At 41.2% G+C, this 26739-nt stretch overlaps 1 protein-coding gene across 1 annotated transcript; it reads right to left on the reverse strand.

The window, feature by feature from the left end:
* Positions 1-6519: 6519 nt before the first annotated feature.
* On the reverse strand, positions 6520-20744 carry nat8l (N-acetyltransferase 8-like; the record flags this gene model as incomplete). The annotated part of the gene is made up of 3 exons (XM_080052541.1): positions 6520-6887; positions 18882-19046; positions 20438-20744. 3 exons carry the CDS (start codon positions 20742-20744, stop codon positions 6520-6522), a joined length of 840 nt encoding a protein of 279 aa, XP_079908667.1.
* Positions 20745-26739: the final 5995 nt, after the last annotated feature.

Genomic DNA, 26739 nt, shown 5'->3' on the forward strand with positions numbered 1-26739 from the left:
TGAAGACACCTGCACTACTGTAGAATCTCTTTATAAGTGCTGTAAATATCTTTAAAATATATCTTTATATATTTTAAATCCACAGTTTCTGTTACAAGAGGAGTAAAAATGACCCCCATATGCTATTTACAGTAAGATATACTTTACAACTTTACAGTTACTAACTTACCGATTCAAAAAAAGACTTTGAATCTCACTTGTAAGAGAAGTCAATGTGGTTGAGAGTTGCGATTCTGGCAGCTGCAGCGTGTTTTGAATTGATCGTTTTAAATCGTAATAACAGAGCGGTGGAGGTGAAGTTGCAGTGCATGTCTCAGTGGAACAAGTTAACTGGAAGTCTTACTGGTTAGATAAAAGCCCCATTAAGTGACTTTCAGAGTGTGGCTACGCCATCTTCTTTCCTGTCTGCTTGAACTGCTCATTCTTTAGCATCCATTTCCTATTGACATCTGTACAAATATGCAGAGGTACACCCATGTACTTCAACTTTGAGTTTAAAAAAACACATCTTTGACACCTCTTTGTAAAGAAAAATACAAAAAACATAAACATTTTACAATCAAATAACCCTCCAGGCTTCGATATGATGTGTAGTAATGTTGCAATGCCAATTTTGTGATGGCAACCACTGCAACTAATTGGTACAGTATAAGGGATATAGCGTCAATGCAGCATTTCATGTTTTTCATAAAGTCAATGTTGATAGTACTTCATTCGTTTGTTATTTTGTCTGTTGGTATTTATTGCTTGATAAGATGGCACGTGGGCAGGAATTTTTGCCAAATAATACCAAGTAAATACAGGATTGTGTTGAACAAAACATAGCCACATAAGGAATAAAAATGCAGCAATTACTGTCACCTTTGGCAAATTTTCACCTTCAAAAATAGCCATGGGTCGTAGTACGAATTAAACAGTATGGTATCGTTCTTGTATCTATGCTTATGATACATACAGTCAATAATACAGGAGAAAGAGAAACTTTATCCATATTCTTCATAGGAAATGTAAAAAAATCAAAACTATCTGTACTGTTATAGCAAAACAAGACACAGTTGTGCTACAAGTGCTTATGTGTTCTTGGCACCTGTGGCCTCAGTCCAAAGTGAGTCCTTCTGTATTTGCCACAGTGGGGCAAAGTCCGCACCAGAGGTAGAGAGAGAGAGAGGGAGTCCATGCTGTAGAGTTCTTCTGCCTCAGACCTCCTCCCGCCGCCCCACCACGCCCCCCCCCCCCCATTTAACTGCCAATGTGGCACATTCCTCCCTCACCCCTCGCCCTCCTCTTTAGGTGGAACATTCCAGGCGAAAGCCATCTTCTGAGACAAAAATGAACTCCATCATGATTAGTTCAAACCAGCAAAGATGACAGGTTGCAGTAAATAATACATTAACAATAAGTAGAGATACAGCTATTTACAGTCACACAAAACTATCATCTAATGTAGTGGCTTAGTCACTTAACAAAAGAACTAATAGCTGCTTTTCACCTTTCTTTCCACTGTTCTTCTCATTCATAAAGTAAAAAAAGCAACCAGAAAAGATTTAAAACATTAAAAAAAATCTGAGACATTAAATGTTGGCAGTTTACATTCATGCCTGTGAGTGTTCGCCCCCCAAGGCTGTTCAACATGGACACACCATCAGAGTAACACAACGTACCCACAGGATCTGTACATTTGTACAGTTTTGAATGCTTCTTTACCAGTAAATAAACCAAATTAAATATAAGTTAGGAAAAATTTTGATATTTTTACCGTTTGGTTATTTATTTAACAGCCAAAAATGAATGCGGCCAAGTTTTAAGGATTTGAAAAACTGCTCAAGTTGAAGCTTTGGCTTCATTAACCTCGGCTTTGGCCTCTGTGTCTGCCATTAGAGAGAGCATCAGATGATCATTTTTGGGTGTAAAGCACTCAAAACTAAAAGAGCCTTCTATAGCAGGAGAGGCCTTTATGCAGCATACCTTCTCAAACCTCAACCAATAGGACAACACACTCAAACAAATCACAGAAAACCAAATCAAATAAAAAGTGAGAGATTGTACATCAGCAGAACATTTTCAGAGGAATGGTTTGTATCTAAATTGACACTCTGGTAGAAGTTGCATACGGTTAAATTACTACATTCTAACATTAAGTATGCATTTCCAGTTTTAAGTGGGAGGTGACACTTTACAGGGCATAGCATTCACATAAAGTAGAAAACAGACATTGCTCAGACTAGAAATATATGCATTACAGTCAGTGCACTTTATCTTTACAATTCAAAATCACCCTTTAACTACCTTAAGCCATGCAGTTCACAAGATATTTGAACTCCAGTGTTTGATTCCATTGCATAAGGCCTTGGCAAAGGCGTTTTTGAATGACCTTTGTTAAGAATATGTACCAGGATGGTGGTAATTTCTCCCAAAAATACACAAAGGAGTGTTTAAATTTCATTTGTCAAAAACTGATATTGGCAGCAGCAGAAATGGCTCAGATTCGACAGACTTCACATTCTTCCAAAAAGTTCCAGACCACAGTTTATTTTTACTATACATCTCAGTAAAAACCCAACCTCAACATTGAACCTTTTGATGTCACCCAAGTCTTTTAAAGAATTGGTTGAGTCAAACAGTGAGGACCTAAACACACTGGCAGTGATAACTCTGGTAAGCTATTTGACACTCCAAATGCGTTTCTGTTTCATAGAGGAAATCTAAAGCCTCAGTACCACTGACGCCTACATTTCAAGACTGTGATATCAGGTTGTACATTAGGTGAAATGGATAGTTACAGTCTGATTCCTATATTTGGACACAAACCAAATAAATGCTGCGTAGTGCTCACACTGCAGTTTGAGTTTGGCTTCCTCCTTAGCATAGTAGGACGTCTGCTTGTACTATATAGACGTCAGTGGTAGTTGTTGCTCCAGAAATTTCAACCAAAAAAACAGTTGGCCGCGTTTCGACTCTCCAGACACAACCAATTTTAAAGCAGATGTATCAAAGTGGTGTGAGGCATCCTCCACATATTGACCCGATAAAAAAAACTGGAGCGATTTTTGAAAACAATACTGTTTGATGGTTTCAGTGCATTTGTGCCTTGAGGTTTCTTATGTAGATTATCATAGATACAAATTAGTTTGGCTCCAATTAAAAGACAAATAACTTGTCAGTATCTAAGCCTCTTCTAGATGTGGCTTCAAGACATGACTTGAACTAAGTAGCTTTAATCCATACATAGGCGTTCCAACTGTTTAAAGTTACTAAGGTCAACTTTTGTCCATTGTGGATGTTATGTATATATGTTTCCAATGATAGATGCTAAGGAAACATGTGCATACTCTATACGTTTAGGCATTCAGCATATAAGGAAACTTTTGAAAGGAAAAAACAACAAACTTTGTCGCCTGGAGCAAATTCTAACCATATGGCTATCACTACCAACCATTACGCTATCCTGCTGCCTGTGTGTCCTCTATCTGCATATGATAAAACTTTGCAAAGGACTTAGTGGATAGGGAAAATATAACTTGGTGCTTCCAAAGAACAACACGATTTTGCACTATGTATACCGTAGACCACAAGCTGGATTAACAGAAGAAGAGCTATGATGCTTTTAGTCATGTGCCCTCACTCCCACTGTAATCAAACTAACAAAACTAACTAACTTTTTTCTTCTTCTTTTTTTGTGTGACAGTAACCACTAAATCTGAATATCAACAGCCACCTTCAAATTTAGCAAGGCTTTCCAGAAATGGATTCAACTTTTAAACAAGTGTATGCTAGCTGTGTTGGATTTATGAACGCTAGCTTGTGGCTGGTTTTAATTTCACACCCTTTTTCTGATTGCAAATAATAAGAATAACTTTAAAAAAAAAAGAATCATTATAAAAAATTACAAGTCTATGGTTCCACTGTCTGCCATGTGCTAGGGGTTTCGCCCCTAAAAGTTATATTTGCATTCAAAGACACATCTCATGCGAATGGTACAATTTCTTTTTTTTCAAACAAACAAGTTTGTTTTATATGTTGACTTTTAAAAAAGAACCTTATTTTGTTTTATATATATATATATATATATATTTATATATTGTATATAAATCAGTAAATCTTTTTCTACTTCTTTCCAGGGCAGGCACCGTACACACACCGGGTACAGAGGCATGCCACACTTGCATTGCTTTTTGCATTCTACAGTTGGTTGGCTGGCAGGCATGATGTCATCCAGGCAGAGCTGCAGTTGGTGAGTATATTATGTCTGCACCAACTCTACACACACACACACACACACACACACACACACACACACACACACACACACACACACACACACACACAAAACATTGTTTCTATCCCTTTTCTGCGTCTACTGCGTAACACCAATACTCATACAACCATACATCATCCTTGCAGCCTGTCTCAGAGCATAGTTTCTCTGCCTAGATGACATCAGAATAGGGTCGGGGCTTAGGGCTGGTCCAACAAGCTTCAAATGGAATAATAAAAGCAGTGCAGCAAGGCTCTGTGGCGCATGCAGAGATGGGTGTGGCCTGGGACATGGGAGGTCACTGAATGGTAAGCTAGGGTTCAAATGGAGGGTGTGGGGTCTAGCCCAGGGTTGCAGACAGATTTGTGGATGGGACGGGGGGAGGGTGGCAAGGCAAGGAGAGCCATTGCTAACTTCTTGGCGATTACATTTGTATTACATTTTTTTCTCTTTTTTTTAAAAATCTTTTGTGCTTTTTTTTTAGTTGGTATTTTGCTTTTAGAATTTTTCTTTTTACAAATGGCATTATGATGATGACACAACTTAGGCTCAGAGTTGTGGATGACAGAATCTACTGCTGGTTGTACTGTTGGATTATGGAGATGGAGAGAGGAGTTATGGGAGAAACTTTGACGTTTTGTTCGCTACATGAGTTTTCTACTGTAAACACAATATAAATACACGGAGGATGGGTAATACTAATGCCAATATATTGGGTTGAATAAATATTTGCTTTTTGTGCTCAGTTATGTACCGTCGGTTTGCAAGTATTGCAAGTAGTCATGTCTTGCCCAAGTTGTTCCCCAATAACCTGGATGGAGTATGTGGAGTCGAGACTGCCGCTACTTTGTGATAGTCATAGTTTTAACAGTGAAATTGGCATATTACAATGTGGTAATAAGTGTTTTAAGTTATAAAATTACTAATTGTCAGTCAAATACTAAACATATTCAAAATGTTAGAATTTATCTTTCCTCAGCCGGTAAACAATTTTTAAGTACACATAGAAAGTAGTAATATTCAGTTAGAATATACTTGACTTATAGCAAGAAAAGTGCGTATCTGTTCACGCTAAATAAAGAGAGGTTAATTCTTCATCATACACTATTTAGGCATAGTCTAACGTCTGACCGTAGCCCGAAACACACTCACATACTCTGAACAATCACACATTCACACACACACACACACACACACAAGCTCACATGCAGCTATATCGTATCTTGGGGTCTGTCAGCGAGAAAGTTCCTCCCTCCTGTCACCTCAACCAATCAGAGACCCTCTCCAGAAGCAGTTATTAACTGATGATAGATTTAGAAAACAATAGAATGGAATGCGGGATCCAATCAGTGAGGAGAATGTAGAGGAGGATGTGTTTGGAAGATGCACTGTGTTGATTCAAATCCATGTAAGATGCAGGACACACAGTGCATATTCCGGTTACCATCCTGTCCTCCTTCTTTCTCACTATGGGGGTCAGTAACACACTCTCGCTGTGCTTCAATATGTTCTCTTGAGAATGGCTAACAGCCAAATTACTTTTTGTTGTGTGGGTTTGTGTGTGGGACCATTCTCTGTCCACACAAAATGCAAAGTTTTTTTTTTTTTATAATGATTGTAGTTTACCACAAAAACACACACAGTCCCCCCGCTATTTTCTGTGTGTGTTTTGCTCTTGGGGAAGCCACATCTTCCCCTCCCAACCCATCCATTGCTCTCCTCCTCTCAAACCCTGTCTGTTGAATTTTGCCGTGGTGAACGAGGGAAGGGAAGGCTTGAGGTAATGGGGGAGGGGTAAATAGGGCATTGTGGAATAGTAATGAATGGGAGTATTGATCAGTCACATAATCTCTAAACCAGAGGGGGCTGGGGAGGGTGCCTAGTTGGGGTGCCAGTTGGATGTCTTCTCTAAAAGCCCCAAAAAAATTCTCCCACAATGAAAAGGGAGGGGTAAAGGTACAAAAAAATAGCTTAATAAAAATAGAGGAAAGGAAACAAACTGTTATTTAAAATGTAAAAACTATAATACAAAAACAACAGCAACAAAAGCATAATAGTAATGAAAACGTTAGTGACTTTAAAAAAGTGTTAAGTAGTACTTGAAGTTATCTCTAATGACACAAAATAAATAAAAAAAGCTGTCAAGAGGAGAGGATGCGGGGCTCTCGGGTGAAGGAGGGTCGTTGCTCTCTCTCTCTCTCTCTGTCCCTCTCTTTCTCCATCTCCCCCTCTCCATCTCTCTCTCTCCCTCTCTCTGTCACCCCTTACTCCTCACGGAGCTGCAGGCGGTAGCGGCTGTGGCGGATCTGGAAGAAGAGCCTCTCCAGTGGCGAGCGGCTCATGCCCGGGAGCCTGTAGTCCTCGCTCTGGCCCGTTCGACGGAAGCCCAGCGACTCGTACAGCTTGTGGGCAGCCAACTTGACAGCTGTTGTACCGAGGACCACAGCAGCATAGTTGTTGCGCACGGCGAACTCCAGAACTCGGCGACCAAGTGACTTTGCAATGCCCTTTCCGCGGTAGCGAGAGTCCACCGACATGCGTCGCAGCTCAACTTTGTTTTCTTCTTCGCATCCTTGTGCCGCCACGATCCCCACCACGCGTCCGTCGAGCACTGCCACCCAGAAAGAAGAACCTGACAGAAACAAGACAGAATAGGATGGATATAATTAGGTTGGTTGTATAAGCAGCAGCATATTGCAAAAGCTGTTGTTAAAGTGGCTACGAGGAACTTTCAGTTTGGGTTCATTGTAGAGGCCCCTTTGGACAAAAGTGGTAGTGTTTTTATCACGCCATCTGTTCCTGGATGAGCGTTCAAGGACAAAGGCATAAAGGAAAACTATATAAAAGTAGTGTTCTTTGTATTGATGGCATTGTTTGTTGTTACATGTTATTATGATATTCAGAGTAGAAGTTAGACTGTTTCAGAAATATATAAAAGTTCATCGACGCTACTTAAAAGATACCACTTAAACACAACTCTCAGTTGAGTTTAGCATGAAGACAGCACAAAATGGAAAACACTTATAGCTAGTAGTTTCCCTCTGCTTCCAGTCTTTGTGCTTAGCTTAGCTAACTGGTAGTTCCATACTTACCATACGGACATACTGCACATAAGAGTTGTATCAATCTCATGATTTAACTCTTGGCAAGAGAGCGATTTAAAACACAACACCACACCATAAACTCAAATCAAAGTGAAAGATCAAAGTGAAATTTGGCGTTTTCCAATATTAAAGGAGTGTGTTGCCGGTATTTTTGTCATGTAAAAAGTAAAACAAGACCGAAAATAACTAAACAATCCCAGCGGCTCATACTTTGTTCATAAATCAGACACTCAGACGTACAGATAAAGACGAACACACATACAGACAGACAAACATGGTTAGACAAATGCAGATTAAAATGTCAGCAGACAATGCTCCTCCACCAGAGTACCGCTTTGATAACAACCTGTTTTAATATCAATCTATATTGGTGCTGCAGCTTCTGAACTGTTCACTTTGACACAGAAGGATGACGCTTAGGAATTTTGTTCAGTACTAATAATGCTGCTACTAGCTTTGTGAGGAAAATATTATGTGAATTGAGCTACAGAACATTTATTTAAATAACTTGATTCCTCTTTTGTCTGCAGACATCATTAGTTGAAATGTCTGTTTTTCTGTTATGTTTAACTTCAGAACTAGAAAGAAGCCCCTTAAAGAGAAAGAATGTTAACACATTTGAAAACCCTTGTTATTCATGGTCCCTGCATTACCCTGGCAAGACACATTTAAAATAAACTTCACTCATTCAAAAGGTATTAAATACCTTAATATTTTAAAATCAATCCCGTGTGAATCTTAATTAGGTGGCTTTTAAAACAAACATAGTGAGTTGGTGCGTGCTCTTGCTTGATATCCTTTACCGATCATAATCTTTCTAGGAAAATGACCAGCTCAACCTCCTGTTATGTACTACGTAATCATGTTACAACAACAAACTTTCCTTTCAATGTCAGCAGTATTTACAGCACTTGTTGTTAGTGGTTACATGGTTGTGCACTAAAATGCCATCTGTTTGTTATAGATTGATTCTTTTCATAACTGGCAGAGGGAGACCTGCGGTCAGTGAAAATGTTGCTTTTGTCCTTTTCTTTCTTTTGTTGTCCTCACACATTACCTTTTCTCTGCTTTATTTATACCGAATCTCACACACACACACACACACACACACACACACACACACACACACACACACACACACACAAACAAACAGGCGGTGACATTAACATCATGCCCCATGTGTTAGGAGGGATTTGATGCTGCTGCGGGCCTGCGTTAAGCTGAGCCGCAGGCTTCTGTTACTGAATCAAACAACTTGCATATTTAAGCTTCAGCGGCAACAGGAAAACCTAGTACTTCCCGCCCTGATGGCTAGACAGGGGCACGGCCTCACTTGGTGACTCGCTGTAACCGGTGTTTGATTAATCTCCTTTGGGAGTTGTGGATTTAAATCATAATCTGGCAAATAAATAGCTACTTCAATTGCGCTGAATAAGTAGAAATAACGTATTGCATCCTGTTACCCTAGTTCAGAGTTTGTAGATTCAATCTATGGAGATACTGGCGGGAGAAATTTGCACAACTGAAGTTACCAATACATTTTTTTGTAGCTTTCTCTTTCTTCTCTGTCTTTAAAGATATTACATTCCATTCCTGGATAATGAAAGTCCAGCCCTTCGCCTTCACTAATTCTATGATGTTTTATTATAGGCAGGTGTGAAAGCTGGAGTGTCAGTTCCCATAGTACTCTGTCGTCATTATTATACTTGTGCATGTGTGTCGGAGGCGTAGGGGTGGGGAAATACACTTCCATAGAGCCCTGCTGACCATCTGTCTGACCTGAGAATGAGGGCGACACAGGAAAGCACACTAGCCACTCACCTTTTTGCTTAACAGACTATGTGTATTACTTAACACTGTGTCTTCAACATCATTTAAATCTTAGAGAACAATTAAACACCATCGATGTATCTCATCTCTCCTTGTCCGTCCTCCCCCCTCTGACTCGGCTTTTCTTGTGATAGCTGAGTAGGATTTATTGACCTCTAAACTTCCTGACATCACGGCTTCACATCTGCTGCATGTGACACTGCTGCTGTTAAACTGCATGGCCGTGTGAAGCTAGAGCTATCATTAGTACTGCTGTGAACTTTACTCCATTGAGATAGGAAGATGGAGATAAAGGGACAATGAGGTCTTGGTCAAGGGAAGAACAACATTTCAACGCTTAATGGTATACTGCTTAGGATTTTACTTAAAAACAAAACAATGTATAGAGTCACACAAAAATTATTCATCTCAATAATCACTTATGCTCCACTAGCATGTGTTGATGTGTTTTTTATATTCAGGCTTCCCTTTCCCTATGGCTGTATGTTGCATAGATAGCGTTTGTTGGCTGTGTTTTGTGAACAGGCCCACCCGCTCTGGTTCTTCGACACTTAGGGGAACATTCGCTGGAGGTTAGACACTTTCCAGCAGGAGATATATATCAGTATAAATCAGTTAGCTAACCAAAGCTAACCCCCTGCTAGTAAGCCGCTCTAACAGAAAACAAGCCAACTCCTTATCACAGCAGGTCCACAATGCAGGCTGAAACCATCACTGCAGGTCGGGAGTCGGGACCAGCCTTGGAGCTTTTGTATGACTCTATGCGTTGTTTGTTTTTTAGGAAAATTGTACACAGTATACGTTGAAATCCAGACTCAAATATCACATCTACGGGGATTCTAATGAAAACTTTGGTGAACCCTTAGGGGCACTTTACACGGTGAAAACGTGACAGTTTTCCCGTTTTTGGTTTTTAAAAAAACCCCATTCAGACACAATTTATCTGACATCTTCACTCGTACACATGTTTTCAGAGGAAACGGGACGAAATCGCTGTAGTAAGCATGCCAGGCCAGCAGTTGGCGGTACAAGGTAGTAGTAGATAGCTTTTCCGGTACAATTTGATGCATAAAACCTTACTGTAACTGAAAATTAATGCCACTAATGTTCATAAAGCGGTTGGTGTAAGCTTGGGGTTACAAGTATTGTAAATGACAAGCTTTCTGTCCTCTTATTTCACCGCATTGAACTCGTGAAAACAGAAGACATGCTGGTAGTGAAGGGGCTTTGTGAGCGGCTACTTTCCTGTTAGGCGTACTTCAAAATAAAAGTCAACTCACGTTGGTCCAGTGAAATGCTTTTACTGTGAAGCCGTAGCCTTAATGCTCCTTTTGTTGAACAGTAACTTAACCGCTGCGCGCTGAACTATGGATAGTGTTTTTTAATGTAGAGAGAGCCGTGTCCCTGGCATATAGAAGCTACACACGTTTATTTTGCTAGAAAAACCGGCAGAGCACAAATCTTTCCCCAGACAAAGTGGCGGGTGCATTGTATCAATAACTTGCTAATAGACTATAGACTAAATTGGCGAGTGTTATAGGCCTATTTAAGCCCTGCACGACACTCTCCACTGATCACAGTGATGGTGCCGTGGAGACACCGTGCATGTTATGTTGTCTTCTAACTTTATAACTCGCGTGTGGGTATTTTGACAGCAAATGTTATAGACTATGCATACGTGAAGTGGAGCCGTGACCTCAGCGTTACCAGGGAAAATGGTTTCGGTGTTTACAAGAAACCAAAACCATTGTGTTTTCCAAAAAATCCTCCCTGGGAGGTGATCTCAAAAACTTGCGGTTTCATGCTTGCGTTTGCTGTTTTCATGTACATGATATAGTGCAACCGCGGGAATATTTCCGCGTTTGCACCGTTTCGTGTTGTCGTGTAAAGTGCCCCTTAACTTCCCATCTAGCATCATGGACATTTTAGCTTTAATTTGCCTATAGTATAAATTAGCTTATTGTTAGCATACATCGTACCTGCTTAACATCAGCATGTTATCATCATGTTAGCATGCTGGTGCAGGATGGGGGAGGGAGTCTCCGTTTAACATCTTCTACAGAGCAAAACAGACAAAGTGAGAGGATTGAGATTAGTTTTTCCTCTCTACATATACATGACAGGCTGCGTTCTCTGTGTGTGGAGAGTTTGGCAGGTTGTCATGAGAATAAACAGTAGACAGAGACATTAATATGTCTGTCTGTTTGGGGAAACAGAAAAGTGGCCAAGTGGTTCAACACTGAGGAGAACAATTTAGATAAACATTTCTCCTTTTTTGCTAAATACTGCACGTAACAATTCATAAGGGAAAAGCTACTTACTGGTCTTGCATGTTACCACAACATTGATACAAAGGTGGGAATGAATAAGACTCCGTTTCCCACAAAAAACACTAGCCTTACCTAAAAGTGTAAATGTTAAGATTTTGGAAGGGTTGATCTCAGTGAAACAAGCCAGTCCTACTCTCTTTTTAAACTTCCAACAAAAAACAGCAGATAACGGTTCAAAAGGGGAGAACCTGCTTATTCCCACAAGTCGCCACACAGATTAATTGGACAGAGCGAATTAATGAGACCCAGCATTTTCCCTGTTGTGCTTTTGATCCAGTCACTAAGCCCCCTGTTACTCAAGAACAGCAGCTCATTTCTAAAGGGTAGAGCTTAATACAGAGTTAATATGGCACTGCTATCATATTTAAGTGTGTGTAACTGAAGCCAGAAAGACCTATGAATGATCTTACTCACTCAGAAAGAGGAGATACATAAAGAAGGGAAAGAGGGACAATGGATAGATAGATAGATAGATAGATAGATAGATAGATAGATAGATAGATAGATAGATAGATAGATAGATAGATAGATAGATAGATAGATAGATAGATAGATAGATAGATAGATAGATAGATAGATAGATAGATAGATAGATAGATAGATAGATAGATAGATAGATAGATAGATAGATAAAGTGAGCAGAGGAGGAGAAGGGGGCGCGGCATCTGTGTTAACAGTAATAGTGATGAGCCTGAAAGGATCCATTATTGCTGCTAGGGCGTACAAACAGAACGAGGGGGAGGGTGCACAGAAAATGTACCATTATTACAAAGAGGGGGGAAGGGTCCTGAAGAAAACAGATGATCTCAAGACAAGACATAAATCACAGTGCATCGTGAAGGCGAGCTTTGGAAATAAATCATTCATAATGATTCTCACACACACGCTAAGCTCTGATTACTGTTTTCTTAATGCGGCAGATCTAATTTCTTTGACTACTCTACAGGGATATTAATATACACCATGTGCACGTGTGCTGGAGTGTGAAATACTGGCTGATGTTGCGATATGAATCCTGTCAAAAACTAAAGGATCACACACATACCAAGTTTTCATGGTGTCACACAAGATTATCCGTTCCTCCGTCAGATGACACCTCAAGAGCTAATTCAGTTGATAAGCGTTCCTTCTAGACCTTCACTGCTTTAAAGGTGCCAACACACTGCACACAGCCACGCGGCGAGTTTACATAGAAAGTCAATGTATTTCGAGCGCCGCCGCGCGAATGGGCGGCCGGCGGCGAGCGGTTCGCGCGGCCAGGGCGGCGTAGCCGCCGCAGAAGTTGAAGATATTGAACTTTTTGCCGCCGGCCGCGCCGCGATAGCCAATCAGCGTTGAGCTCCTCCCGACGTCACTCACTTCGGGACGACGGACAGAGGAAATTAAGATGGATGAAAACATAATAGTCACAGTTTGCTCCCATAAGTTCTGTGAATAGCCTATGTGTCTGTTGCCTGCTGTGTACAGCTATCAGTTTTGCTGTATGAACCAAGTTAGCACCGGTAAGCTTGGGTAAAGCAGCATCAGCACAGCAAACTGGTGCTCTCAGCACCATCAGCACAGCAGACTGGTGCTCTCAGCACCGGTTAGCACCAGCGCCAGCATATCCCCAGAGTAGGAGAAGGCTACACTGGTCGGGCAGCGGACACAATATGACCCAATATGATCATGCGGCGCGGAACCTGCGATTCGCGCAGCCAACCGCCGCGGTGTGCAGTGTGTTGGCACCTGCCCTGAGCACTGTTTGGGTGTAGGCCCTATCAAAAGCCCATAAGTGACTTGACTCTACTCTTTGTAGTGTTACAATTAGTGTTCATTTTTACTATTTCCTCGTAGCATGTGAATAATTTTTGTATGGTACATTAAGCACCAGTGATTTATCTTTCATGAATGGTTCTGAATTAAAACTGATTAATCTGACCCTGACAGATGATAAATGAGTTGGAAATAGTAAATCAAATCAAAATATATATGATATAGATATATATAAATATATCTATATTATTGTTCTGTTACCTAACTTCTAAAAGAAGTGCTTAATGCTCTTTTGAAAGTGATTTTTTTCAGTGTTGTCTGGTCTTATACTACCCACACACCCTTCCTTATGACCTTACATGAAATCGCACACACAGACACACCCTCCGCCCCGGGTCAGAGTGAATGCTGGGAGTATATGGATTAGCCTGTCACCTATAGCTAATGCATCAGCAGTTTCTTCCTCCGTCACGGACAAATGATGGTGAGAGGAGATGACCCTTAGACGCGGGACACTTTCCAGATGTGTACACACAACAGCGCAATTAGAGAAAATAAAAAATCCATGTGTGTGTAAGGCTAGATTCACAGTAGAGGAAGCCTTTGCCATCAACTTGGCCTTCAGGCTAAGCCCAATATGCAAAGGAGAATGATGCATTGACCTATGGTGCACTCACACTTCCACAGCGTGCACGTTACTTTTCCATTAGCTCATTAGCTTAAGAACTCATTACCTGGCCCTTCACTATAAGTTTTACTGCCTTCCTGCCCATCAACGCATCTACACGTCATGCTTGTTAGTGTGCGAGTGTGCTGGTACATGCCCAGATTTTACACAAATTCTCCATTTTACTATGCCACTGTTGATGTGGCTGCTACTGCTACAGCCTGACACCCCCCAACTTACTCCCAGGGTGAAGGGTCATCAGGCTGGGCTTCACACAAACCTGCTAAAAGTGACTAACCTATTAAACCTAGACCTAGGTTATGTATCATGTTCCTGTGTAAACACACAACCAGAGCTGGTTTGGCTCAAACCACACAAGTCACTTTCGATCTATAGAGCACACTATTAATCACTTACCTATCAATAAAAGGCTTTAAAATTGCTTATCGGTCATGAACAAGCATTGCGATCCTTCAGCAGAGAGTTAAGGTAGTGAGAAAATGCACAATGCTGCACATAATCCAGCTGTTGTTGACACGTCATCCACTCTTTCCAATGAGTGTCTTTATTTGGTATTGATTTAAATTGAACAAGAGACATGGTGATGTACCTGCAGTGTACAGTTGAAGTGATTAGTGACTAGTTATTTCTCCAGTTTCTCGGTTTGTACTAGCGGGGAAATATCTGTATAATTGTTTCAGCACTTCATTTTAGTTTACTGTGAATATGTATAATTTAAATGTTAGCTGTTAAAATTTAAACAACGTACCTACAGACAAGAAGAAAAAAAAATTTTTAATTTCATGCCACCGCGAAATGATTGAATGAATAGTAAATTACATTTCTTTCTTTGTTTTTTTCCAGCCTTTGGAAGACACTGAAGGCTGTTTCTTTTGCCTGGATGGAAGCATCACTTCCTGGGTGCCAGGATGATGGATAACCTGGCCACGGCAGCACCACCTCTGCACCTTCGGCGTAGATGAGGAATGGAAGAAGAAGAGCGAGAGTAGAGGAGGAAGAGAAACAGGTGGGAGAGAGAAAGAAAATGCAGTGGCTGAAACCGCAACAGGGAGGCCTTGTTAATCTAAGGTCTGATCCAGAAATAGGCCCAGGAGATCCCTTTGTTTGTGTGCTAACCAGCCAAGTGTTTATTTCTCACGCACGCATGAAATATATCTTATGGTTGAGGAGAACACTCCTCCCCCAAATGCCCCCGTTTTCTTTCTACCACTCACACTCTCCCCGCCTTTTGCTAACACATTCCCTCTCTCTCTCTCCCTCTCTCTGTCTTTCTGCCTCTCGTTGTCGGTTAGAGCTAAAATAAGCACAGCAGGTACTGGGAGAGGAAGCTGCTCTCTCGCCTTGAAGACTGCTAACAAAAACTCAACCCCTCCCGACGCACAGACACACACACTCACACACACACACACAAACGGCTACATTGAGATTGACCAGCAAGTATTTCTAATGTCTCCTGCATTCATGGGACCCCGCACTGCAGTGGCCATGACGCCTCATTAAACAGCCAGTATTACTGATTGGGTGTCACTTCCAGCCAGGCAGGATTTGGCTCAGTGTCATTATATTACATTCACTTTTTAGACACTAAGCTGCTTTGGATTGACCTATAGTGATTGAGCATGTAAAGAGCCGGGGGGCGGCGATGGCATCCACCTAATGCTTGAACATGAGGGGAATCCTCAGTTTTTTTCTGTATTTACAGTAGATTTTCCGTCTCTATTGGGATGAAGTGATGAAGAGTCGTAGTAGTGCCAACTCAAACTTAAATAGCAATCATATTTACAAAGCTGGTGTGTGTTGCTGCCGTTGCCGGTAAAGTGTCATTACCATAGGTAGACTTAAATATTTTAGATGCTTAAAGGGAGGCTGAAAAAACTATGTTCGGTTAGTAGCTCATGGGTCTTCAGGCCTGCTTTCTAGTCTATCCGAGCTTGTTCGTTATAGTGCAGCAACAAAATCCTTGGATTCATGTTTCAAAAAAACATTCTAACAGATCATATTTGTGGGTAAAAAATACCTAGTGAATTTTAAATCAAATGTCAATTTAAAATGAATTTCCATTCACAAATACTGTACAAAATTAAACTGCCACAAAACAAGTCATGTTTTGTTTGCACCATTGTCCAATTCACCAGATTGAGCAGAGTTTGTGTTGATAACACAGGCAAGATGAGTGTTTTGCCACCAAGAAAAACTTCTCTTTTGGCTTTGACCACCGCAGTGTGCACATACGATTCAGACGAATATAATGACATTTTCACACCACCAGCCACTGCCGAACAAAACACAGACTCTTGCATCGCAAAATTTAAACTAGCTTTTATGATTTATGTACAATCGTGTGAATTTATACTCCCAACCATTGTTTTTTTTCTTCAATACGCTTTAAAACCTCTCTGCCTACACACACATAATCACACGCGCGCACACACTTTTTATGTGGCAAATGAAAGAGGTGACAGCTGGCCATAAGTGGCAGCAGAGTGAGTGATCACAACACACACAAACACAGGAGATAAGAGTATTGATTTTGTCGTTGGATGTGTACGGGGACATGCGGCTCCATTAAGCTCAGTTAGTCTTCCTCTAATACACAGCCGCCTGTTCCACTGGAGCTAAATTAATTCATATTTTGCCAATTGTTTAAAAATTGGCCAAATGTTTTTGTCTTAAGCTCCAAAAGATATTAAAAATGTCATACACACGCAGTAGACTCTCAAACCCTCCCATACAACTCACACACACACCAGAAATGGACATTTATCAATCTTTATTGTGGCTGTTAAGTTTATTTTGAATGTTGCCTGTGTTAACTTAAGACATACCTAAACATAACCAGCACTACAGAGACAATTACTTTTTTCACTTGTTCCTACAGTAACTAGTGTTTGTTGTAGGAACTGTGTTCTTAGATGTTGTAGTTGTATCTGCAGTTGTCTGAAAGATGACCAATGTAGCCTTTAGTCTTTAAATGCAATTTAAACAATGACAGTCTCACTACCTTAGTTATGGTGGATACGAACAGCTAAATTGGCTTACCTTGTGTAATTGAAGCTAGTTTGCAAAACAGAGTAACTAGTTCTGCTACTGATGATGACAGGATACATGCTTAAAGGCCCTGAACGTGTGGTTTCTCTGTAACATTAACGATTGATGACTAAATGAGCTAAACAAAACAAAAACGTTTTGAATATTATTAAGAATGCTCAGCTAGGTGTAGCTTTCAATTTAGTCTTCAAAATTGAAAAAAAAAACGTACAACTTGTCATCACATTCTGATTCAAATGTCTCAAAATTCCGATTGGTGCATTGAAATAAATGATGTCACCTTTTTCCAGGGAAAAAAGCACAGAAAAAAAACACAAACGTAAAAATGTCTTACACAAAATAACCAAACCTGTTCTAGCCTTGGTAAAATATATATATATATGTAATCATGAAGCTTATGGGTAAAAGTGGGTTTTCAGGGCTTTTTTAAGTTCAACAAGCTCTCCACTGAGCGTCACATGTTACATTTGGTCTATTATCAGACACTCCTACGTGCTACAGTGCCATGCCATGCTGTACACACTTCAAACAACGCAACACACACAAACACACAGCAACAAATGACGTGAGCGGTGCCTCTCCATGTTTGTTCCCAGGTGTTTTCGCTCCCTCCCCGGTCCCATTCCGTTTGCATGGATATAATCATTAGCATTGTGCTGGAGCAGTGGAGCCTGACCCCCTCTAAAGCATTGCAGCCCTGCGGCAATAATGGGAATGCTAAATTGCAATTGTGTGTGCAGTGGGGTCCAAGGGGTACAATGTCAGAGAGAAAGAGACAAAGGACAGCCAATTGACTGGCTTAACTAACACCTGCTTTTTATATTGAACACATGGTTTGGGTTAACAGGGGATAAACGTGTGCAAGAAGCAGTTACAGGCCAGCCAGAGGGGGATGTATGAAAGTGTGTCATGTGTTTGTGGTCGACCCTCGCTCACACATCCAACACTCAATTCCCGAGGAGAACGAATAGTTGGAGACGACACTAGACGATGTGGATTGATTTTTCCAATTAAAAGCTTCAGTGGAGGAAATGAGCATTGCCGACATCAAGGTGTACAGCAGAAAAGTGTATCAGCAGTTTCTTTGGGGCGATCAATAGCGCTGTGATGCAACCTCCACCCCCCACCCTCCCGTCCCCGCCCCGTACCCAAGTGGAGAGAGGAAGCGAGTGGGGGAAGGAAGGAGTAGAAAGAGAGGGATGGGGTGGGGGATAAGGAGAGTAGAGAAGACGACCTGCATATTTGATGAGTTGCCTCTGGATTGCATAAAGACTCTCTAGACACAGTTTCAAGTATGTGTCCGTCACGCTGCCTTTCATCTCGTTTTTCATGTTATTTTGCCTTTTAACTTTCCTGCCGTAGAAAAGGTACAGGCCGAGCTTCACCGGTGCATATATTAGAATTTTAATCGCAATTGCAATTTCGTCTTCTGACAATTATAAAAATAAGATAATGAACCCTTACATTATAAATGTTTTTAAGTCAGGTTGAGCCTTTGAGCCAGGTCAAGGAAATCCATTTTTAAAATGACAGCTTTTCCATTAAATTTCAAATAAATGACTAAATGCATGATGATTCTAAAGTTAATGTAATTATTGTGTTGAATAATCATGATCTCAATATCAATCAAAATAATTGCGATAATTATTTTTGCAGGTTTTGTCTCTAACTTTTCTGCTTCAGCAAAGATACAGGCCCTAGCATTTTAAAGTAATGGTGGATAGAGTTATTTTATACCTAATCTTTATCATCACTCAAATTCATTCCTTTTGTAACTCAACACTGGTGGTGGAGCATTACCAACTGACGAACAAGTCAATGTGTGTTTATCTCGTTAGGTTGGAAACGGCGGCACTTTTCCCTTGTCTTACCTGTGGGTGTCATGTAATAAGCCTCTATGTCAGCCATGTCGGTGTGCAGAGCATAGTCCAGATAACTCTGGATAACTTTTCTGCTGCAGTAGTAGCGCGCACCCATAAGAATGAGCGGTGCACAGAAGGTCAGCGTGACGGATTGGGTCACGTAAAAGCACATTACTATGGAGAAATGGAAGAAAAATAAACGAAACCTGTCAGAAAAGAGAACCACATGTTTGATTTTGGCAGAATTTGTCCCAGCAAAGACACAGAAGAACAATATCACAGGCAATATGTGATACATTTGCAGGCACCAATATGTGAAACAATTCCATCAGATTATCTTATTGTGGTAAAATATGAACATTTTGATTGCAAAGTAAGATTGCTCCAACTGTGAAGAGTAGCTGCAGAAGCACAATTTGACAGGGTTAAACTTTAAGTTTTCAGTAAAGAGAACACGTTAGAGTTGAATTCATCAAAGCAGTTCAGTCCATAATAGAGTAATTAGTCGGATGTGACGCTGGGGGGCGCTCAGGAAAACATAAAAAAAGCAGGCTGGATGCTGCATAGCATGTTGTTGCGTGGCATGCAATAAACAAGTAGTTAGTTTACTCCACTGCATCTGAAAGATCAGCGCTGGAGGGGAGTGGACGCCAAATTAATATTGTACTATTGTAATTATCAGCACCACTAAGATACATTCAGACCGCAGAGAAATATCATTTTTAGACGGGGATTTCAAAGGCAGGACTATCATGTTTTTTGACTTAAACGAGTAGAATAACGCCAATTTGAGTCAATATGCTGGTTGTTTTATTGCCAAACTTTGTAGATTTTGAGTAGGTGACAGCTTGCTTAATTTTGACGTGCGTAAAAGCGCCTGTCACGATACACATGAGTCTCAAATCTCAACAAAAGCCAAACGAAGTCAGTGCAGTGACATGGCGCATTGGCCACCTTGCAGAAGCGGGCCAGGAGAAATAGTGTTGGGGTGCGCGGAGGGGTGGCGGTGTTTTATTGTGGTAAGTTTGCGCGCACCCTGTCGGCCAATCCTTAAATTCATTCACTCGTTCATTCTCGGCACCGGCATGTCATCACATCATCAGCAGGCCCGCCGGTTATACACGTGCACCATGCGCCTTTTGTTGCATGATTAGCAACATGCCGGGTTGTGTGTGTGTGTTGTAACTTGTGTGTGTGTTGTTTGTGTGTGTGTGTGTGTGTGTGTGTGTGTGTGTGTGTGTGTGTGTGTGTGTGTGTGTGTGTGTGTGTGTGTCGGCAAAAAGAGAGCCGAAACGATGTGGTGCTGCAACAAACTTCCACTTAACTGTACATCGCCTACAAGGCCAGATAGTGCAGAGAGATGTTAGAATTGTTTGGGATTCATGACAAGTTCCTTAAATAAATCACATTGAGATGCAAACATCATAGGAACGCGAAAAAGAGACAGAGACAACTTATGTGTACATAATCAATGTTGGGTGTTACGTTGAAGTTATCTATTCCTTAAGGAAATTGGTCTGTAAACTGTTGGGGGAATGATAATGCAACTTAATCAGGGTACTTACGTGTCAGAAGAGCATACAAAAACTGAGTCTTGGGCTGCTGCCTGAGCGCCCTAAACGCCGTGTTGGGTATCCTCTCCATAATACCCTCGTAAAAGATGCGCTGCACCTCCTCCTGATCACCTCGCTCGAATTCGCGGATAAAAACCGCATCTTTCCTCACTTCCTTATTGGCTTCAGCGGGGTTCAGAGCCGCGCTGGGCGGAGCAGAACTCCACATCATCGAATCTTTTTTGGTCCCAGGTATAGCATCGTGTTCGTCCGCAACAATTTTAGTCTCGCAAACCATTTTGGGAGACGAAAAATGCATGCAACTGGCCGCACAAAAACACAACTGCACTTCGGGGGAGAAAGGGGTGAAGAATGAGAGTGAAATGGGTGAGGCGTGAGATTTTCTTAAAAAACAGAGAAACGATGAATGGGGGGATAAGACGTAGGGGGAATGTTCTGCTGCAACCCTGAGCAGTTTCTGACGACCAAGACTTGCCGGTGTGATTGAAGCAGTATTTATAAACGGGGATGGGCGGGTAAATTCAGGTTCAGGGGTTGGGGTGGTCCTCTCGCTGCACAGATTGGTGGAAGCGGTGCGCCGTTATATGCTGGTGGACTGGGGAAGAGGAGGGTGAGACAGCCACAGTCGCTCTCTCTGCATCTGATGGGTGGGAGGGGGGCGTGTGTGTGTGTGTGTGTGTGTGTGTGTGTGTGCGCGTGTGCGCGTGTGTGCGCGCCCCTGAGGAGGAAGGGTTGTGATGGTGAGATTGCGTAGAGACGTTGTTTCTGAACAGGTTTGTCTTCATTATGTGTCTCAATGAGGAGGATCCCCGGTTTTGTTGAGATATTCCATCGCTGTAGAAAGGATGCTATACGCAGCAAAGGCGCAAGGCGGGGGCGATGCGTCAAGCCGGAGGAACTCCCAGAAACAGACTTCAGCTTAAAACGCTCTTACGCGATTTATTATTAAAGGTTGGAGCATAAAGATATTTATAGTTTATGTGTAGGTCTTAATTCAAAGTGCAAACAGTTAGACGTTTACCTTGGACTCTTGTCAGAGCTTATACCTGTATTATTTCGGTGGACATCTCGGTCGTTGCGCAGATAAATAATGTAGTACTAATATACTGTGACATGGAGGTGTGTGACATACCCTGACACAAAACATACAACTGTAAATCCTGTTATGATTGGAAAAGAAAGGACACTATAAAGCTTTAAATGCATCTGGTGGTCGCCCTAAAGTCTGGCTGCACGCTACAGGCTCATAGTAGCCTGCTTGCAGCCTCCTATGCCTGTTGACTGACAGCTCTGCTGCACTGCAGTGATTCCTCCCCGGCTTCCCTTCGCTGTGTCACCCTACTTCTGTCGTACATCACTCCTCATATGTACATTATTGCATCTTCAACCTCCAATCCCATCAATTGGCGACACGCACCGTTCATTAAGCAGCTGCGCCGAAAAAAACTATGACTTTTTACGCACGACTGGCGCCAGCGGTAGTGATGCTCGATCCTGCTCTTTGTTGTCCCTCGACACTCCCTAAGAATAAACCGTTACTAACCCATTTTATTTGGCCAAGCTTTCATGAACTAAAGTGCTTCGATATGCGTGTGCTTTTATATAATGGTCAGGAAATCAAGGCGGTGTAGTTGACATTTACGGTTAATAACAAAGATTCGAAAGAAGTGTTGTAAAAATATCTAATAAAAATAAGTTCATATTTGAATTGAGGATATGGCCGTAAACTGCAGCTCTTTATGGACGTGTGAAACTTCGCAGAGCCACAGTCGATATTTAAAGCAGAACTAGTTTGAACTGGATCATTAGATGCAATCTGCTATTGATCAGGCGGCTTCCACCCCCTCTCCCTCTTCCTTAAGATGCCCCCTCCCTCTCCCTCTCTCCCCACTGTAGAGCAGCGGGGGGCTGATAACCTGCAGTCAAAAAAGTCCTCACACGCCCTGTTCAACCTGGACATTCCCTTAAAAAAATGCGGGAGAAAGATGGTTTTCTACGCATCAGCACCTGCTCTGCAACGGGGTTCACCCGGGTTCACCATGCCGACCGGGTGGAAGGTGCAGCTCTGAGCATGCGCAGCGTTTAGTTTCCCTAGACTTCTGGCAGTGTTACCTTCAAGTGCTGTCGGTTATGTCGCCACCATGAAATGAGAGCACATAAACGGGAAAGTTGTCATTTCTGAGGATGAGGAAGCAAATTATGAGAAACTATTTTGATTCCTATGACAAGCCATATAAAAGAAAATCAATGAAACAGTAAAAAGACATTTGTATGATGTGTCTGATTGTAAGTTTGTTTCCTCTCTTTATATTTCCAATGCAGCAGCATTTATTTTTGGGAAATAAAAAGGAAGTGTATTGTAAGTCACAAAGTTAATAAAGATACCCAAATGTGAGGCTGTCTCTAGCTTGGATATGGAAATAGACTGCTTTTGTATATATTACATTTGGCAGTCTGAGGGGATATCCATAGATTGGTCCCAAGGGTTTTGGAGATGATGGTGTGACGGGATGCTGAAAAGGTCAGGTTAAAGTAGCTGGAAGGTACTTCTCTGTGTGGGAACATTTTAATGGCAAGACGCATATTATTCAATCTGTGGTCAACACATTTACCCAACACATATGTATTATAACACATGATTCATCACTAAATCTCTTCTTTGGAACCAGAGAAGGGTTTGACCGACACATTAGCAATAAGATCAGCCATGATGGGATAAAATGGGTTAAGGTGAGCAACAGTCTTAAGATGCAAATCAGCTGATAAATAATTTTACAACAACTACCCAACAGTCACTTAGAAATCTATTCAATTTGTTTCATATTAAAAGACATTGTAATTGTTTTTGAGAGCCAGTGAATGCAACAACGCTATTTACAAAACAATACACATGTAGTTGTTTACAGGGATGAATACTATCGTAAACAGTGATGGGAACATGCCGACTATTGCTGCAGTGCAAATACGACAAACTGTGTTTTCATAAAAGGTAGCAATTAGTCTTAAAAAAACATGAATGCAGCCTGAGCCTATTGACTCTTAACAAATGGTCAAGCCTAATGGTTGTCACATGTCAATTGAGACTTATGAACACTTTTTTTTTTTACAAACATACACTCTATCCCCTGTCACTTTAAAAACATTAAAAATGCCAACACATATCATTCACAGATCTGCCCTTTTTTTAAGTGAATATATTTAAAAAAATACCATGCTAAACTCTGCCTGGCCGACCACCAGTCTATTGCCCCCTACCTTCTTCCTTTTATCATCATCATGCTGTCCATTTCTTTTTTCCTTTCACAGCTAGAACTGAGATAAAAGCCAGCTAAATTGTGTATGTCACATCTGCTATACACCATTAACTACCAGAGGCCTGTCTCCCTCTTGTGGTCACAGCCCAGAGGCACAAAGCAATGTTTGGCTGTGTTCGAAAAGCCATATTAACAATTCAGACAGTGTTTTCCAGCAACACATGGAGCAAACATAGTTTGGCTAGCTACAGCTCACAAAATTGCCAACAAAAGTTGTTGTTTTAGCCATCAAAGCTGATCTAAATTGGTTGAAAATGAGAATCCTGCTTTTGTTCAACCCTTTGTTAATTTCTGTGAATTTCGGCAGTACATCTGCATTTTGTGACCTGTATATGTGCTATTCGAGAACGTAACTGTGTCCACATGCTCTTTTAAAAACGGCTTCTTCCGGGGAGAAGTCATTTCATCTTGTTAACCTCGCAGTGCAGTTGGAAACATATATTGACATGTACTTTACATGTCATTTGTATATTGACATGTGCCTTGGAGCATTGTTTGTCACAAACTAGAAACTTAAACTTTTCATTGGAAGATGTTTGGGCTATTGTCCCAAACAAACACTGAATTTATCTTAAAAGCACATTTGAAGTTCCTCAGTCAGACAGTCTAACTACTCCTGATTTGAGTTGAAGTCCTTTGTGAGAGATACTGCAAACTGAAAGTGAGTACAGTACTTTTATTTGTCTCTTTATTCTTACCCAACAAAATAAGCTCTAAATACTTTTAGACCGCTGTATTATATTAATGTAAAGTTTTATTATTTCTTTCAGAAAATGAGGGCACACATTTTGCTGCTGGTCCTTGGTTTTGTGGCTGTGATCAGTGCAGCACCAGGTGCGGCGAACGAGGCAAAGCTTGATACTGTGGGAGATTTTCGCAACTTTGTTCCTCCATATTTGAAAACATATTGTCCAGCCGACCGAGGATCAGAACATTTGGGCAGCTTGGGTAGAGCTCACTGTGAGACTGAATGTCTCAGACAACTCTGACATAAACATGGCAGCTAACTTCTTGGGAAATGGACACATTTAGAGAAAAAAATTATTATTTATTATATTTCTATTGATTGACCATATACATGTCTGTATCTGCTTTTCCTTTGCAGTTCTCCAACTAACACCTGATCTTCATCGTGGGTTACGTCATGAGCAAGACACTACATAACACAATATAATCATGTACATTAAATACCATTCCACCATTTAATTCCAGAGGTATTGTCTTACACAAAAGCCTGACTCATAAAATAAAATGATTTTCTCTGCATCAAATATAACTGTGTCTGTGCGATTTACTCTTTGTGTGTTCTTTTGGTCTTTGTCAGTTTTCTTATTTCACATGAGAAATGTTTGTTTACATTGTTCTGAAATTAGCGGGCCTCAGTTGCGGCAATTACGATATTTTTGATCGAGATATTTTAAAATAAATAATAAAAATATTTTTATATAAATAATAGCTTGGTATTTTTTGACCAAATTTGATCTCATAAACATAAAACTGAATCTGTACTGAAAACATATTGATACATAATTATACTGTATGATGGAGCACTGATAACTTAGGAAAACTAGTCACATGTGCCAACCTGCAAAATACTTGGTGAAATGTATTATCCAACTGTAAACCAACATTCATTGTGTTGAATACCTGAAACACCCTTCATCATCCTACTCCTTTTTACTTGATACAATGTACAGTATATCATGACTTTACATAATTTAAATAGTATGTTGTCTGAATCCGAGTCGTTACCAGCTGGTGAACAGCTTTATTTATTTAATGATTTTTTTTTTCTTTGCCGTTTTCACACCAGCTGCTGGTCTTTGTTTTCGGCACACCATTGATAGTTTTGTGATGATCACTATACTATGCATTTTTGCCTTTTATATACTATCTATGATTTTTGCGCTACAACTGACCTCTGGCCTTTCCACTCCTAGTATCCATTCTGTACAGTACAGAGCACATGACTGAAGTACAAATTGACATGCCTCAGATACACCTAACTGGGTTTCCTTCTGGTCAGCTAAATAAGCTCCACAGTTAAAGGTGGAGTCAGTGATTCTGTCAAAATTACGCTACCTTTCCTAGTAAACTGGTGTGTTGCTAGATAAGGTAGGCCCCTTTGTTTACACACCAGTCAACATAAGCCCCTTTTACACAGAGATTGCGGCATATTGACGGAACAACATCACTCCAATATGCCGGCTTTGCTTGCTTCTGTGTTATTTACACAGAACCAAGCAACGCCGGCCTGCTGGCGCATCAGTAGTCCCTTTTACACAGCGCTCCGGAATGAAAGAGGTGCTTGTAAACAGCGTCAGGTGTGACGTAAACATTTAGCGCCGCGCCGGTCAGCTGCTTTACAACAACAACAATGGCCGGTGAATTGAGAGCAGAAGTGCTGGAGCTTGCAGTAAGAGGGCCGTATTTTACTGTCCCCACGATGTGCCAGTTGATCTCGCTACGCGCTGAGTCCAACATCACTGGGACAGTTAACCAAACTGACTAAATCAATCCGACCGCTTCACCTCTGTGTGTGTGTGTGTGTGTGACAGGTTGGTTGTGAGCGAGTCTCTTTGTGAGGCCAGCGATCTGCCAATCAGACATACACATACACACAGTGTGTGAAGTCACATTACTGTAGACAGAAATAAAGTGTGGATATACGCTCAGACTTAGGATAATAATAGCGGCGGCGGAATGTGTTAGCAAAACAGTAGCTCTGTGGCTAACAGCTGAGCCGGAGCCTTCAGTCAGCTGAAGCAGACAGTCTAGCGGGGCGAGCAGACTATTCCCCGTTACTAGGTCGACCTTCAAGCTGAACAAGAGCCCTCCGCTGCGCGTCGGGCTCCTGCTTCAGCTTGTCGGTCTTTATTTCTAGCAAGTGACCCGTTCGCTATACTTTATCCCTTACTTAGCCTAGCCTAGCTTTCCATTGTACAACTTCTCCTGGGCAGAAATAGACTCATACACTCT

The sequence above is a fragment of the Ammodytes marinus genome (assembly GCF_949987685.1).
Source record: "Ammodytes marinus genome assembly, chromosome: 23".
Taxonomy (NCBI): domain Eukaryota; kingdom Metazoa; phylum Chordata; class Actinopteri; order Uranoscopiformes; family Ammodytidae; genus Ammodytes; species Ammodytes marinus.